The 18964-nt window shown below is 38.0% G+C and overlaps 1 protein-coding gene across 2 annotated transcripts in view; it reads left to right on the forward strand.

Annotated features, from left to right (window-relative positions):
- The window catches only part of LOC134529791 (scavenger receptor class B member 1-like), a 259546-nt gene that overhangs the window by 14006 nt on the left and 226576 nt on the right, over positions 1-18964 (forward strand). The window contains exon 2 of one of the 2 annotated variants that reach the window (XM_063364239.1): positions 15944-16050. The exons of the other annotated variant lie outside the window; for it this stretch is intronic. Coding sequence (XP_063220309.1) covers positions 15944-16050 — 107 coding nt within the window. The remainder of the gene's footprint in view (positions 1-15943; positions 16051-18964) is intronic. 2 annotated transcript variants of the gene reach the window in all.

Raw genomic sequence — 18964 nt, forward strand, 5'->3', positions numbered from 1 at the left:
GAGATAGTGTTCGTACGAACAGCAAACAGATAGCTTAACGTTATTTAAATAATAGTCTATGCAAATGTCTTAAGAGTGCGATTATTTTATAGCGAGAACAGTTAAGTATACATTGCGTGCTTTCAAATTAAATTATGAACTTTTGTGTGATGTCGCGTAACAAAAGTGTTTGAATACATTTTTTGTTATACTAATTCTTTTTGCAAATATGTGTATTAACAATTCATTCTGTAAAGGATTAACCGTTCACATATAGATTTCGTTTTAACACTATTTATTTTATCGTATATAATGCATAAATAAATAAAATTTTATATATTTTTCCAAAAGCAATACAAATATTATGTTTCAATGGTTAGGTATGGGACAATCTAATTTTTTTTGACGTGATTTCATGCCTTCAGTAAATATCTAGTAAAATAACATGTATTAACAATTGAATAAGGTCATATTATGAATTTGTTTAAAATCACGCGTATAAGCACGAAATACTAGAAGCGAAGAAAAGTTTCTGGCGATACGTATCTGAAACAGTCGGTTGTGTGCGGTAGCGGGAAATAACTATGTACCTAACTCTGTATCAGGTGTTTCAATTAGGAGGCCATCATTTGTAGCAATCCTGAAGTACCCGGCGTTGCCCGAAGTAAACACATCATAATATAAAGAACGTCACAAGTCTATAGGACATACATACGTTTCAAGTCTATAGGACATACATTTGAAAAATGGAAAATTTTGCTGATTCCACCATCTCGGTGCATCAATGGTACGCATCAGCATAACAGGGACGCCAATCTTTTATGGGAAGACAGGTAACCCCTAGGCAAGACGTGACTGACCTGCCAACGATAGTGCGGTACAAATTTAAGTCAACGCCATCTTTTGACGAAGTTCTGAACTAAACTGTTGTTAGTGCTTTTAGTTCGCCAGCAGCCGCGAGCTTCACTAAGCAGATGGGTTTCGCCAAGGAGGACATGAAGTTGCCAGAAATTTCTATATGACCGTGTGGCGGACATAGAGAAATGACTCAAACTCACTGTTTGTGTGTACATGACCTACCTCCTATGTTTTTCTATTATAAAACTGAATTTACCTCTTTTTCACTCCCTTAGGGAATGTATGTCACTCTCCGGCCCCTAAACTAATGTACCTATATGCAAAAAATCATGTATATCCGTTGCTTTATTGCTGCGTGAATCAACAAACGGTCAAACACATTTTCGTATTTATAAAACTAGTAGGGATGATGTTTATGTTTGCATACAAAACGGTTCATAAGTTTACTAACACAATGCTTAGAGACCACCAAATGTCAAGAAATAATTCTTAGATATTCAGAAAAAAAATCTAGGTCTCTTTTAACGTCACTTTTCAAAACTTCTCAAACTTTTAACAATTTTAACTATTAAGTGTCAGATTTAAGTTCAGGAAACGTGTTTTTTTTTTTTTTTTTTTCGTTTTTATAAAGTTTTGACGCTACTGTTAAAGGGATCCGTGCTAATTTGTTCTTGCAGTTTTTTAATATATTTTTTGTGTTTTGGAAATTTGTTGTGCCCTCATTGCTAGCCACTGAATTACGATGCAATAAGAATTAAGACCATTCGTGGAACCTCCATTATGTTTAATATATCCAAACCACACTTGCATACTATGCATAGGCCTATAACGACGTCACTTATACGATTATAGTGCAATCCGAACCAATTGGCTAAACGTCTTTCGAGTAATTTTTGTTCAATATCTTAACGTTGTAAATATTTTTTCGTATAATGTAATATGCACTATACAAGACAGCATACAAAAAAAATTGTGTTTAACATTCAGTGACCTAAGCTTTGTCACATTAAAATATTTCAAATATTTTGATATCGCTTTTAGTAGGCTAAAGCTTACGTGCTATTTTTTTTTTTTTTTTGCTTTGACATGGTTTTGGATTTCATTCTGGCCACATGTTGAAGTCAACACTTGTGAACTGGTGTGATTGTCACGCTAGTTGAAGTCACCCGCGTGAAATAATAAGTTATTTCCTCGCGGGCTTACAGACTAGAGTCTGTTAGTAAATACGTGGTTTAAAGCAGGTATACGTCTGGGAAATATGATTTATGCCATGACAAGCCAAAAAATTAGGATGAATAGTTCAAAATTAGAACTATAGCGAAATGATAGAAAAATGCAATATGTAGGGGCCTGATCCCCCTCAAGGATGTCGTAATACCACTTCACATCGCGTAGTTTATTTTGTAGTTTGATCACTCGTTCGTGTTACTATTTCGCATGTGGTATGGTTATTTTAAAATAATGCAAGTACGAAGATGAGGCTACTGAGCCTCAGCAGCCAGTAATACTAGTTTTTGGAGATCGCGAAGATCCTGGAACGTCCGTTGACTTTCGCCCTGCTCTCAAGGTCACTAGCTACTACTTCGCACCCGGAACAAACATGAAAGGTCACCTCGAAGACTACGTCCTTTACGAAATCTCCCTTGAACAATGGCTGTAAACGCCGACCATAAAATAAAAACTATAAAAACTGAATTTTTAAACCTGACGTTGTTTACACAATTCGTCTCTAGAATTTTCTTGATTCACATCTCAAGTAAGAAAATAAAACTCTATCTTTTTTAATACAGTCATTTAAATATTATTGATAATACGTTGATAATTTTTTTCCCGCACAAATTAAAGTCTTTTTGTGCTTGACGACGGTAACAGATGCCAGTTGCCGAAACGTCGCAACTGTTTTGTCATAGGAAACCTACTGTGTTTGCCAGTGCTATCGTCGTTGTTTTATCCATAACACCTGCTTTAGTTTCATCGCTAGGTCCATCTGTTCGACATCAGCTGATTTACGTTTGTTATCTTTGGCTTTATGTTTTTATTTGTATTTGTTATTTTACATTCTGGAATTTTGTTTTCCCAAGACTTACAGTATGTACAAGAATTTGTGTTAAATGGACACTAGTATTCATTGAGATATCTATTAATTTTTTTAAGTAACTTGAAAATAAATATTTTTTTCTAAAAGGATGAAAGTGCTCGAATAATGTGCGCGCATTTCGATTTTAAATTAAATCCAAAGCATAGTATGGCATAGTTCTCTTAACAATACCATGTCCAAAAAGTGTATGGTCCACAGAGTTGAGTTTTGTCATGTTTTCAGAAACCTATTAGCACGTTTTGTACGAGACCCCACCGAGTCTCGGCGTTATTTTGTACTTTTGGTTCTCAAACCATGACCTTGAATCTTATAAAAAGCTCTTTAGTTTTGATTCAATACGTATGTATGGGTACCACTCTAGTACAGTTTAAAGTTATTATCAGAGCATAAATCATGCTTGCAAAAGGAAAATTTTTATTTCGAGCAAAATATGTTTTTTTCTTCTGCTGTACATATTTTGTGGAGCAAAAATTGTTTTATACTGCCAGAAATAACACAATCGAGTAAATAAAAACCTTTCGTTTCGACAAATATTTCTCCAAATTAACTTGTTACTAGTTGTCCAGTAGTTCACGGCTACGGAAAAATTGACATGGTTCTTTGATAAAAAATTTAGGTTAAAAACAATTGTTGAATTTTTTATATCCTTTATGTTTATTTGGTAAGTAAAAGCAAAGTTATACATTATTAAGGCAAATAAACTGCAATATTTGTGTGAAATGTCTTAGAAAAAATTAAGAGAAATGTTTCAATAGACATATAAAGTTAAATTCCGTAGATAAAGGCAGGAAGAGTTTACGCTCTATCGCGAGGGACAAGCAGAAAAAGATGTTGAGTCAACAAGAAATCCAGGCTTACTTTTTGAAAAGGCAATAAGTTACGACAGAACCATAAGATGTTGTTGATAAAGTCTAAACTAAGTATTATCACAGGACGCTAAGCATGTGTTCCACGATGGTTTGATGGAATTAAATCCAAGTGATTTTTAACGATTGTATTTCTAAGAGTAAACATTACTTTTGATTGGGCTGAATGTTTCGCTAACAGCGAAGTCATTAGAGTCGGCAACGGTAACACAAGGACACACGCCAATGGTTCTGGGACAAAACAACTAATGTCAGCTTGTAAACTTCTCCATTATTCAGAGAGGAAAAGAGTTATAGCACGAGCCAGAATTTGTTTTGTAATTATTTTTTAATATTGTTTTTTGTTATTCACTGATCTTGATTTAGCAAAATGTGCGCTGGTTTTATCCTTGTGCTCCTGATTATTCCTGCCGATATTTTGTTGGTTTCTTCAAGTGCTTCTGGTCATTCCTAGCGAGACTTCTGTTGGCTATCTTCATGTCCTTCTGGTTATTCCTGGCGAGACTTCTGTTGGTTTTATCCATGCCCTTCTGGTTATTCCTGGCGAGACTTCTGTTGGTTTTCTCCATTTCCTTCCTGTCATTCCTAGCGAGACTTCTGTTGGTTTTATCCATGTCCTTCTGGTTATTCCTAGCGAGACTTCTGTTGATTGTATCCATGTCCTTCTGGTTATTCCTAGCGAGACTTCTGTTGGTTTTATCCATGCCCTTCTGGTTATTCCGGGCGAGACTTATGTTGGTTTTATCCATGTACTTCTGGTTATTCCTAGCGAGACTTCTGTAGATTTTATCCATGTCCTTCTGGTTATTCCTAGCGAGACTTCTGTTGGTTTTATCCATGTCCTTCTGGTTATTCCTAGCAAGACTTATGTTGGTTTTATCCATGTCCTTCTGGTTATTCCCAGCGAGACTTCTGTTGGTTTTCGCCGAGTGTTTCTGGTTATTCCTGAGAAAGCAATCCCTGCGTGTATTTTTTATCGTAATGAGACAAGCAATTGTATTCAGAGTTGCGCTTACTTGGTGACTTCCTGTTACAAAATCAGCACTTACAATATATATATCAGATGGACTTCAGACAAAAAAAATTATATTAGCTGTTGGAGTATAGGTTCTGGTGAACCGAACAGATGCAATGTGCTTTACTTATTGCAAAATAATTGTTTATCTAATGATTATGATCACCCTCTCAAATTTAGTATCTGAAATATGTGTTGCATGCCTGTGGTTCCAAAATGTTCAAGGCCACTAATCATTAGAGAAAAGAAACTTGCAATGATTTTTCAGTAAAGCATGAATACATGATCCCAGTAACGATCTGTAACTGTCTGTGTTATTCGTTTGGCTACATTTTAAAATAACATTATCTCTTTGCATAGTAAACTGTTCCGTATACATTATTATTCATGAAAAAATAACTTGCAAAAACGGTCTATAAAATCAGCTGAAAACACTCATCGTTACAACAGCTTAACTTCCAACCCAAATGCAATTCATACATATTACAATTACTAAACTTTTACAAAAACCAACATTTAATGTTTATTTTTTTTTAATTTTGTAGCATCATAGCACTCTACTTGCGTATCATTGGTTAAGGACTATACCATGGCTAACCCTTTCTAACTATTAAGATCATGTTACGAGGGTACCGGGAGCACGGCCGCGAGACGGGCCAGTGGGCCGTTTATTGGTCGGCTGGCCCGTTGGCCCACGGGTGGGACGCGGCCCATTGACACAGCGCAAACCTTTAATTAGCGGCCTGGCCTTCTCGCTATCCTCCTAGCCCCGCTCCCTTCTTTCCCGGTGCTTTTTCATCGATCCCTCAGCCTATCTGGAAGGTTTCGCAGGCTCCCAGAGGCTGCCGCGTGGAGTGGCGTAACTAGGACATCATTGTTCTGGGAGCTTCGGGCATCTAGTCAACCCTAATGACGCGACACGTCAAAGGGGTGCGAGACTATTCCAGAAGGGGGCTGAGGGTTATAAAAAGGTGACGCGAACATCCGGGGCAGCGAAGTGAAGAGGGCGAGTGATCCCTTGGTGAGCGATAGCGGGAGACGAGCGACGGGCTTCGTGTGCGGAGACTGTTGCGTCGGGACTGTGCTGCGTGCGACAGGCGAATGAGTGGTGCGAGGCAGTGTGTTGGGACAGAGGTGCGCGATAATAGACGAGCAGTAGAGAGAGCCACCGTCGAGATGAGCTTCAGTTGGAATAGATTCAAATGTGGACTGCTCAAAGGAGTGATTGATTTGTGGACAGGCATTTAATGTGTAGTAAAAATAAGAGTTAATAGATAAAAATACATGTAATTAATCAGGCTTATTTCCTCACTCGTAACAATACTTTTGCTTTATTTGAACATCAATTTGTATCATTAGGTATTAAAAGAAACCAGAGCAAAATAAGTTAACGTAGTGTTGTAAATAAAGTGTTAAGGTTTTATTTTATAGAAAAATATTTTATTAAACTTTACCCACTTGATTGATTTAAGATCACATCATTTATTGGGATCACTCATTTAACTAGGCAAGCTACACTAGAAAAAAAAATGTAAATTTTCTTTATAATTACACAGCAATCTAAACCGCTCTCCTATTACTTAGTTGTGCTGATTCATGTTCATCAATACATTAATAGAAAGTTGTTGACATTTTTCAGGCACTGCAAGCCATTTACAATTACCAACTCAGTCAAGTGTCCACACACACACACACACACACACACTCGCTGAGCCAACATCAATCCATCGACCTTAAACAAGTTCGCTGTTGCTGTAGCAAGCAAGCACTTGATCTTGCAACTCACGCAACTGAACACGTGACTCCTCCCCCTGGGACAGAACTCTGCTTGCTTGAAACGGAATGTTTGGCTACGCAGAGATTTCCTTAAACAATCTCTGGTGGCCTGTCAAAAAATTTCACCATTACTCTTGATTGATATAAAACTCTTGACTTGAGGCTTGCCTTCCAGATGCGTCCCTAAAGCTGTGATTCATTAACTGAGCAACACGTAACCAAACACAAATATCACAGTCGTTTATAAATCACGCATCACAAGATATCACCAACCATATTACTTACTTGAAATTGGAAAAAACTGTAGAAAACAAATTTCTACCACGAGCTTCTTTTGGTGATTCATATTTATCATGAAGACATCAAATATTGTCAATCATTTGATTTGAAAGTGATATTTTCTTTCACTGCGTGAAAGTTTAACAAGTGCAAACATGATGTTTATAATAAAAATAAAATCTTTGGTCTTCTACGCACAAAACGACTGCGTCTTTAAAAGTTTTCGGGTAATTTCTCTTTGGATATGGCCGTCTAAAATGCAAGCCGAAACGCAAGAAAATTGGAAACTGCGCCTTGCGTTGATTATAAACCGGAGCTCTAAAATTTGTTTGCTGAAGGTTTTGCATGTCGGGTTCCGCGTGGATTACAAACCAGGCCTTGTACCTGGTGAACACCGACATAGTAATGTTTTCTTCCTCACACCTTCCAGGTGCTTCGCTTTTGTATTCAGAGTCACGTGATGTGTAAAAAGCGCGACTTATATACTCCGGCACTGCCTGCGTCAACGCGCAACGCCGTGGAGTATAGGCGTACCCCGATGGGTTGGGGGGGGGGGGGGGTGGGGGGGGGATAACTGCCAGGTGTCAATCACAATGTGTCAGTGAAGGCCCGTCTACAATAGCAATGTCCTAAACTGTGTCCGAAGGACACTCGTCGCTGATTGGTCCACGTGACCCTCTGACGTCATGCGTCAAGTGGGCGAAGGTCCGAACCTATCTGGTCCGAAGACATTCGTCAATTTGAACTTTTTGTCCCAACCTGTGTACTTCGGACACAGAAAAAGAACAGAACACTCACGATATTTGAATTTCCGGTTCCCGTTTGAAAACGTGGTGTTTGTTTTTGTTTTTGAAGGAAATGGAAGGTGTTGTTAAGTCACTTATAACTCACATAACTTTCATAAGTTCAATCTCAAACTACAAAGCATCAAAACAATAAACAAAAACATTTGGTTTGGCACATTTACTGCGCTCTGGTGACAACTTTAGAAGTCAATACATTCGGACATCGGACATCGCAATTGTGGACAGGGCAGTTTTCGGTGAGACAATGTGACGTCACTCACATTCGGATGACACGGACCACGCACAGGTTCGGACTATTGTCAACGGGCTCTGACACGAGTGTCCGAGGACGGACAACTCCCTTATCTTCCCAAGGCGTGACAATGGTCAGGCACCGCTGTATCAGTTGGTATTGATGAGAAACTTCCAGAACTGCCGGTGGGGTAGCTCAAGACGAAGAATCGTCAATCGCTACGAAAAGTGAGGCTCTCGATTGGTGAAGAGGCAAAGGGGGAGGGAGAATAACGAATAAAATAGTCAGACAACTATAATACTCTTCTGCAGGTATCAATGACGTATTTTTATAGTTGTGAAAAACGTTAATACAATTAAAAATCCTTAAAAACGATTGCAAACCTAAAACATAGAAAATTTAAGATCCGCAGATTTTCGTGCTCCTAAACATACGCACGTTAGAAGTCTGAAAAGTACAGATCAATCCAAAGCAAACACGTAATTTCCTTGAACCTCGAAGTACGTACTGTTGTAACCAGGTCGCAGGTTGCATGCTGCAGTGCAATCATGGTAAAATCACGCTAAGGCTACCTAGTCTTGACCTAATTGAATCTTAGTGGAACTATTTTCACGCTATTTCGTTGCCTCGCGTTTATGCAAAAAAAAATATTCTTAGTATCTATCCATCTTCTACATCTGAAATAATTTCACAATTAAAAAAAATTATTGGGAAAACTTTGCCCTTAATTTCTATATACCTACAGAAGCACATGGGACTAAAGGAATTGAGGCAAACCATAAAAGCACCAATTAGCTTAATCCCAGTTTTATCGCATTATCGCCGAATCAACTTATCCACAAAGCCCTGACATGTGATCTAAACTTCGGTTGCTGTGTCTACAATCATATTCAATCTCCACTTTTAACTTAAGCATTTAGAGACGGAGGATTTCGTGCAGTCATTCACAAACTTTACTTTAACAAAGATCGCCTCTGGTTGGCCAAGCAGACCAGCCAACCATAAGATAAGAGGCCACTGATTGGCCAGCACTCCCATACAATCACAGAACCCCTTCTCCGATTGGCCAAACCAACAGGCCAACCATAAAAAAGGAAGGCTCTGATTGGTCCACAGCTGCAGCCAATCGGGAAACACTCTCCTCTCTCAGGCGAGAGTATTAAACGGCAGACGAGCTTGAAAAAAAATCAATAACCTCAGTAAGTAACTGCTCCCTGATGATGGCGAATGCAACGTCGACCGAAACGCCGGTGATACCTTCACCTTCGACTCGGCAACAACCCAGAAACCAAGCAACTCCAGACTTAACAATGTTTGAGCTCTATCTTATTTAAGTGTTGCAACTTCAATATTGCTGAGACTTGACAGTTCTGTCAAACTATTTTTCTTGTATTTATTCAGTCCAGCTGTCATAGGCTGTCACACTTGGTGGCCATTATTTTCCCGAGCATTGGTGTACGTGACCTGGGTGAATTGATTCCCAAAATTTTAAAGTTAGATCTCACACGTAAAGTGGACTATCTTATTTTCTTGTTATTAATATTAACCAAGAAATTATTTTGTTTATGTATACCGATAGCTGTCTTTCATTTGTTGTTGGGTTACATGCTTTGTCATCAAATATTTATAAACGTTATTTTATAGCTGTGGAAGGGAACTTAAGTAAACAGCATTACGAACCTTGGCATGACATTCAACAAGTATGTATTATATGATATTTTGTAAACCTTTGTGTAGAAAATTAGAAACGAATCATATAATACAAAATATACTATCGTGATGAATTTACGGGGAAAGCCACCAAGCCTAGTAATGACAAGACAATGATTTAAACAATACTTATTGTGTAAGTTTTCTGTGACAGGTCCAGGTTTAAAAGGAGCCTAAATGCGCTTTAAGTCAAAGTAAGACTTAACGCCTAATTATGCGAGTTTAAGCCATGCAGTAAAACGTAGCATGCATGTAGTGCTTTTCTTGGGGGATTGGCCAGCCACGGCAGCGATTAGCGTGACACTCCCTGTCTTTCTTAGCTGGAGTAAGGATAGTTCTAGAATATCACTATTCGATGGTATGGCTGGCTAATCACCGAACATTACAAATCTCGGTGGCGTAGCGACATTCCCTGGTAACTTCACGCTATCGAACCGAAATATTTCGGTAAGATATCGAGATGTATGTAATCCCTTGGTGTTGTCTCGTTACAAAAACAAACTGTTTAGAAGCGATGCTCAAAAGTGGAGCATAAATATTAATACATCAAAAACATACCCGAGATTAAAACAGTGCGATACACGAGCGAAGCAATTTATCGTTCAAAAGAAAGAAAATGTTCGAACGGCAATTTTCATTTACAGCTATATCGAGATTAAAATAGTATATAATAGCCAATTCTGGTGCAACGTTATTCTTATGGGACTACAATTTTGTGGTTGATTTTTTTGGTGGCTTGTCAATCGTCAGGAATCGGCCATGTTCGACTTTTGAAGTGGATGTTTTAAGTAACGGCTAGAAACATTAGTGACCTGAAGCGATGGTTATCCAACATGCGAAACGAGAATTTTCTGTTCACAATTTCCTATGCACCTTATAGAATTGTAACTGCAATAGGCAGAAATCTTTACAACTTACGAATTTTGTAAGCAGAGCACTGCCGAACATACACGATTCGAGGTTAACGAGTTACATCATTTCAAAACACTGCGAGGTAAAAAAAACCCGCAAGATCACCGTTTACGTCGAACTTTCCTCCTCACCGAGAGAGACAGACGATATTTTTCTTTGATTTTTCACTGGCAATTTTGACCTTCATGTATCCTTGCTTGACATTTCCGTTTGGATTTTATAATCGGGGCACCCAATCCAACGGCTCATAACCAGTTCCCTTCCAAATGACCAATAATCGGGCCCCTTCTGAAATGGTATATAACTAGGTCCCTACACAAAACGGTTTATAATTGTGCGTATTCTCTAGAAACTCGTAACGTGCCCCTTATTGCTGCCCCAAGGCGCCTGCGTTGCAGCCTCAAAAAAAATTGGTTGTCTATAAAGTCAGTTTACGGACGATAGTTTAACGTGACAACGTCATATCAAAACATTCATGAAATGATTGCATACTTTTATGAATAAAATTGAATTATTTTCATTTTAATAATAAAAGAATAAATACTTGACATTATACTAGTAATCATATTTTTAAATTGCAAGAATAATTAACCTTTATTGCCGAAATTGTTGTTGTAATAAGCAATGAAAACCACATTAACTTTTCACTTCACTTTATGAACAGTCGACGAAACAGTTCACGTGTAGATGACTTGTAATTAATTTTAAAAATTGGCGTTTAGCTATAAAGTTTAAATATAATTATGAACAAGTTTTCATATAAATAACTGTAATCAAACATCTGTCATCATTTATATGAATCACCATAATTTTTTAGTCAATTGTAACATAACCTATTATTACTGCACTCGCCGACAGATTAACGGAACCCAGCGTAACGGAACAATGAGCGTAACTGGACACAGCGTAACGGAACAATGAGCGTAACGGAACACAGCGTAACGGAACAATGTGCGTAACGGGACACTTTTTCGTGCGTGCAGCCGGCGTTCATCGATTTATTCGACGTTGTCACGTCAAAAAAAATGACAGGCGCATAAACATTGTGCTTTGCGCTCATTCCTGAGAGTTTTCAAAGTTTTCAATAAAGTATTTTCGTCGAAACTTCATTTCAAGTTTTTGTAGCGACAAACAGTCGTTAGGCTAATCCTACAGCTTTTTTCTGGTACCCACTCAACATAAACTTTGGAATTATTAGATGGTTCACGTTTCAATATTCCTCAACAGATTTATTAAATACAATTGTTAATATCAATACAAAGAGACAATTAAATTAGAAGTACATAATAGCCGGTCCAGCTACTGGCTTCTGGCTGTGGATTGAGATTGTCATAGTTCCTCCGAGCGGAGAGATTCTCGTGAGGTGTCGGTGTCCGCCATCTTGTATTGTAACAACCGGCGGACATATTGAATGACCTTCACCCTGACCTTGACCTTGACCTTCAAAATTTGCCAAAAATTTTCAAAAACTTCTCAAAATTTACCAAAATTTGTCAAAAAATCGTCAAACCTCGCCAACATTTCCAGTTTTTAGGAGAAAAAAATTCCATCACTGAGATGATGAATTTTCTGAGATCGAGTACTTTTTTTTTACGTCGACTGTTCTGTCAGCAACTAAGCTAGAAAGTTTAAACCTTAGGATCACTTCTTTATCTTAGCTGCTATTCTACATAATTGATTTTACAATATCAATAATTTTTAAAGTAAGTGAATAATATATTTTTTTTGCAATTATGGTTCCAGTTACAAACAATTACCATTGCATTTTATATTAAACATGCGAAATTAAGTTTTTATCAAATTTTCTTACTTTTGAATTTCGTCAACATTAATTTTTATGAGGTTATGTACAGCTACATACATAAAATTGAGCACTGTAGCTTGTACATCTAAGTAAACAAAATATCAAAATTTTAATGTTTTCCTCTCACTCTTCTCAAAGTTAGTAGTTTATTTTGCATCATTATGATGATGTTATTTTATATTGTTTGGAGTTTTGGACTTCCAGACGGCAAATGATTTTTTGTTGTTGGTGTGTGTTTATAAAGTAGTACTTAGGTCACGCTAAGCCACTAGGCAGCACCAAATCAACGCTAAATTGCGATCGATCCTCTGAGTGAAATATCTGATGACCTTCCGAGTGTAATTTGGGTTCCATTCCCACCACTCACCTTTGGACGACCTCTGTTCAAATCCTCTCTCAGGCAGTGTTAAACCTTCTGCCTGCAATGAAATATCCGATTACCCATCTCCATCTTGATTTACATTATGGTTTATTGCGATTTTTCTTTTTTAATTATTTAAATTTGAGTACTCAGATTAATTAATATGTTTTTAGTAAATCATTTATATTATAAACTCAAGAATTGAAATATAATAAATTTACATAGTTAAATATTAAATTGTTAAATATAATTATCTTGCACCAATCATATATGTCTTAGTTGAATGTCTAAATCTTCTAGTAATCCTTTCTTCATCTTCGAACTTTTAAGGTGTTGTTCTTTTAGGTTTTCCCACCGGAAGTCAAATTCAAATCTCCCTCGTTGGAGTAAATGGATCTGACTGCTCAACTATCGTTGCTCCATTAATTCGTAGAAAACATCTACGATGTTAAATCAAGCTTCATGCTAAATTTGGCTGGTAAATAGGCTCGGTAATAGTTCTTGCTAATCAACGAAATTTAATAATAAATAAAATATCCGCTAAAAATAATTTTCAGGTGAACATTTTTACAGTTTGATTAACAAATAACTTGTTAAAAATAGTTCTATATATTATTCCTTTATTAATATTGTTTGCAATATTTTAAATTTATAATCACTATTATCTCGATTACAAGACGTAGAACAACTAAACTTGTTAAAAGAGCGAACAATGTCATGTCTCATTTAGGCAAATGCTGTTAAGAAGTATTAAACCGTACATCTTAAAAGCTTCAGTCTCGGCAAATATCCGTGGTGATGTGCAAGAATTTGTTTGAAGAGGATATCGGTAAGAGTAAAATAAGAAAACACCAAACAAAACGTTTGGAATACCGCAGATTTTTCTGAGGTCTTGAGCGTCAGATGAGAGTTTTGTAAGCACGAAGATTGAGCATAGCACATTAAATGTTCTTTGCAAAATAAACACTTGAAAAAAGAAGATAAATAAAAGAAAAAAAATTAATGCTGATGTTTTACATGAATATTCTCGGATTATAAATGTTCGGTTGAACGAAATTTTAATGCAAGTAGTCAGTGAAACAGGTTTGCTTTTATGTTGAAGTGCTATTTGAAGAATTCCTGTCTGTTTTAAATGTCAATCAATTTTCAACCTGTTTTTTTTATGAAAATTTGTGTACGATAAGACATTTGAAAACAAAGATAGTTTAATTTTTAAACTCCACTAACGTGTAATACTATAAAAAAATATAATAATATGTATTTTTAAGTTATATCAAAAGCGTCATTCTGGACCACTTTATAAAAGGCTGCACAGAGAAACGTCGGTAATGAAACCCCGTTAATACAAAACTTTCAATCATGTAAATATTTTCAGTCACCAGAAAAATGCACATGGATTTTAATACTTAGTAGTTTTTTCATACAAATAATTGTCAAAATATTATTGGAAAATGCGGTTTTTTTTCCCTCGAGGACACAATTATATGATGTTAACGAATTTTTATTATAAACATTAAAGAATAATGAAAATAAATTATGTCAGTTTTCAACTATATAATTTTATGTATTTTTTCTTAGTCTAGTTTTCAAATAGTGAAACACACCTTTAAAGATCGTAGTCCTCAAAATTAATACTATGTCTCATTGTTTTAATTTCTGTAACTTTGGTGCATTATGCTGTCGCAAATGCGTAACATAGTACAAAAAATGTGTTAAGCACAAGTTCACCAAATTTAAATTATATTTGACATCACTAAACAGTACATGTGTACCGGTACTGTATAAAATTATGTACGATTTCTTTATTGACCATATTTAACTTTTTTATATTATTTATGGCCGAAATAAATTATATAGTTATTTATGACTATTTGCATTTTACCAAGATATTTATAAAAAGGTTGATTAAAATAACTAGTCAGATTATATCATTAATTTTGACGGTACTGAAAAAGTAAAACATAGTGAATTTTACGTTACGTGCAAAAAAAATCTATTTTTAATGCTCAGTGTCTCACGTCATGTTATTATTTTTTATTATTATTTTCTCATCGTTGCTAATATTTAAGGAGTGTTTATGAAAAATTTAACACGAAACCTCCCTTGCATATTATGGTGGTTGTGTCACAAATGTTTCGTACAGCAACTGATGACCGCCCATCTGGTCTGGCGGCTGGCGTGATTGGCTGGTGGGTCGAGGGGCACGTGTTCTATTCCCGGGGGGGGGGGGGGCGAGTATTCACCCCCTCTCCCTGGCTTCAGGACTGGGTGTGTGTGATGTGCCTGTCACCTTCGTCTAGCGTAAGGCAATGGTAAACAACAGCAGAGTCATTAGTAGAGACCTGCAAAATTCGCGGATTCAATGACCTCCAGGATAGACTCTACTACACTCTACACACTCGGGCAAATGCCACCTGTTCATTGGCTGCTGACTTGTGAGTCGTCTCGACCGAGTGCCTGTGATTCGACACTTCTATGAGTGAGGGTCTCTAATTGGACCTCAGTCCTCCAGATTAACAGTGAACCAATTGCAGAAGCAGCGGTAAGGTATAATTATTTGAATTGTAGCATATCACGAAATGAATCCGCGAATTTTGCAGGTCTCTAGTCATTAGGGACAGGAAAAATTCGCGGGTTCAATGACCTGCAGGATGAACTCCATAGTTCTACGTAAACTCGGTCAAATGCCACCCACTCATTGGCTGCTGTCTTGTGAGACGTCCCAACGTAGCAGCCTGTGATTCGATACAGCTACGGTTGGGTGTTTCTCGTTGGCCCAGAGTCATCCAGGTGAGTTGTGAGCCAATAGCAGAGGCAGCACTGAGGTATAACTATATGTATTTTAGCCTACCGCGAAATGAATTCGCGAATTTTTCCGGTCTCTAAGAATCATCCAGCCCCGGCAAGCATAAGGACGTCACGGCTGTCTTCACGATGACGTCTGTGCTACGACACCCAGTGATGGGCTTAAATGACTCATACCTACAGACCTGTAAAATTCGCGATTTCTAAAGGATAGACTCCATGATCCTCTATGCACTCGTGTAAATTACATCTGCTGATTGGTTACCGACTCGTAGCCTAACACCTGTTGACTGGAATGATCGTGATCCGCTAATTCTTCTGTTAAAGATTTTTCATTGGCACAGAGTCCTTCAGATAAACTGTGGCCCAATCACTGAAGCAAAATAATGTCAAAAGTTTTTGGACTCTATCCTATCGCGAAATGAATACGCGAATTTTACAGGTCTCTACAGTCATACCGACTGCCAATCGGAGAGAACTTCGAGTCGCCGATTTTGACCTCCCCTCTGGACCACGCTGCTTTACCGGCTCTTGAGTGCAACGTGACAGGTATGTTAATGTCTTGCCCCGTTTGACGATCGGCTGTTCCTCGAGAACAACTGGGAGTCGGGTTGTCTCCTCCACAGAGCAGACTGCTGCTAGGAAGCACTTTACGCTCGCCAAGGGACGTCAAAAGTCGGCGACTCAAGGTTCGCGCCCTCCCCTCGTTAGTTGATGTTATGTTGAGTCGTTTAGGCCCACGACTGCGTGCCGTGAGTACGGGCAAAGTCACGGTGGTGACGCCAATGTCGTCCTTATGCTTGCTAAGGCTGGATGATTCTGTTCTGGTCTGCCATTGCCTTCCGCGGGATGAAGCTGAAAAGGACATTAATAACCTTAACTTCAGACCTAATTGCTCGAAGCAGCCACAGAATTACACCTGGAACAAATATGGCGCCGAGTAGCAATGCGGTCACGTCACTCTCTTCCTGATCGTCACACTTTCCGTAACGTTCCGAGCGTTACACTTTTTTGACGTGACAACGTCTAATAAATCAATGCAAGCCGGTTGCACGCACGAAAAAGTGTCCCGTTACGCACATTACCCCGTTACGATGTGTCCCGTTACGCTCATTGTACGCTTGCGCCGCATCTATCTCTCTTCCACTCGATTGGAACAACCATCGATTTGACTTTTTCGAGGCACATTAAACTTGAAACACTCCCATTAGTTTCCTTCTTTTCCTATCATCGTCCTATCCTTTAACAGAATAACACAGATTGTAAGAAGTTAAATAGCAAACATGTATAAAAGTTATAGTTAAAATAATATCTTCGTTAAAGTAATAAACATATTTGAATTAATGAGTGCAAATAAAAGTAAATTTATCAATTAACTTGTAGATTTCATTTCACTCCTTCTTTGTATCCATACCAAATAGTGATAATTCAATAAAAATGATTCAATTTTATTCATAAAAGTATGCAATCATTTCATCAATGTTCTGTTATGACGTCACGTTAAACTATCGTCCGTAAACAGACTTTACAGACAACCAATTTTTTTTATTTTTCTTTACCCTCTCGTGAATTCATCATTGCCTTGACTTATCCTAACAGCTCTAAAGAAATTTCGCTTTTAAAAAAATTGTGATTGGCCGCAAGTTTTAAACGAGAATACGTCGCACTATCTGTGATGCCTGCACTCGTTTGTAAACCGGGCGCCGTTCGCCATCTTAGCTTCCTTCGTCTCCTGCGCTCGCCAACGGTGAGTGGAACCTTTTTGAAATCTCCACAAGAAGCCGTTTCTTCTTATAACCGTCGTTTCTTTCGATTTCAATTGTTAAAAATTTGTCATATGCCTCGTCATTGTAATTTATTCGCAATATTCTTCCTTATTTCGTCTCACAGTTGTTAGGTTAAAACATTTTTAAAACTTATCGAACTCATTTTTCTTTTATTATTATATTCTGCACCAATTTAATTTTAATTCGATCAAATTGTTTAACGTGTATGTCCAATATTTCCTCTTAAAGTAGACGAGTAACCAGGAATCGATCGTTCGCGAATCTTGCCCTTTACTCGTAGTGACCTGTAAATACACAAAAAAAAAATGTTTATAACAGCACGTGCTTAAGGAATTATTATCCTACGTTTATGTATGTACAACTCGAAACTTCTGTGCCCTGTTTTGATTTTTTCATAAAGTTTCAAAATCCGCCTTCTTTTTCGTCACTCTCCACTTTTCGAACTGGTATCCCGATGCGTAGTCAAAAGACAAGCGAGTTGAAGAGGCGAGAAGCCGTCGACATGTTCGCGACTTGACTGACGAGTGCGGAGCGGTGTGACTCGAGTCCACACCTCGACTTCCCGTCCCGTCGACCCTGAGACCGGACAATCCCGTCACGCTCTGCAGGCTCGTGGTTCACTTAGCCCCGATCAGGCCCGCACACACTTCTGTTCCGCCGCCCCGCCTACCCGGGCACACACGCGGTGCGCGGAGCTTCAGGGAAAACAACGCGATTTCAAAACTACTCAACACATCCGAGCGGGGTCTGCTTACGAAAAGCATTTAAGAGTTCGCTGAGGCCCGAAAAAGTACTTTTGATTTCGGATTAAGTTTCTACACTGTATTGTTAGATGAGTTAAAGTGGCTGCTAAAACGCATGTTTTCAGAGTAATCTTTAGGCGTGAAACAACCAGTACAGATTCTTGAAAGCACTTAAGGGACTTGCATTATACCTTTATCTTCATTTCTCGGCCATATATTGTTACGATCACTGCTCAAATTTCACAGTTATCCTGTGCACAAAGAGAAGACTGCGCGCCAGTCCAGAGGCGACACCGCGCTAGAAGCACCAGCGAGCGTCGCACACTAACACACATACACCCCTGACGAGGCGGGCCTCTTAAGCGACTCGGCCGTTCGAACACACAGGCGAAAACCTGCCCTTCTGAGAAAAATAAATAAAACTAATTTTTGTGTGGATGATATTACTTTAACGAAGAATTTACTCATTATTTATGAAATTGAGACAACCTTACCAACCGTTTATTGGTGTGGAAACACCTTAGCTCTTAATATACGGCATTTGGTAGGAGTAATTTCGTGTAAATGTAACAGAAATGCGAGAAAACGGTGTTGCGTCTGCGCAGAAGTCTCAGGAACCTTCAAAATATGGCGAACGCGTTGGTAACTATATAAAAACCCGTATATCGTCACTTTGGTAAATATCAGGGTAACATACCAAACGTGTTGGTGTGCCAAATGAAACTTGATGATAGTGAAACTACCCTGGAATATATTTGGTAAAATGAAATAGTCATAGTAAAAAGTGATCCAACTTTTAAATTGCCTAAAAATAACTGACTTAAAACATATTTTCCAAATTATTTCCTATCAGTCTTGGTAGCATGGCGGTAACGTGTGCGGTTAGTAAACATGAGGTACTTGGTTCAAATTTCGTCGAAATAAGATTTTTCT

The sequence above is a fragment of the Bacillus rossius genome, chromosome 2 (assembly GCF_032445375.1).
Source record: "Bacillus rossius redtenbacheri isolate Brsri chromosome 2, Brsri_v3, whole genome shotgun sequence".
Taxonomy (NCBI): Eukaryota; Metazoa; Arthropoda; class Insecta; order Phasmatodea; family Bacillidae; genus Bacillus; species Bacillus rossius.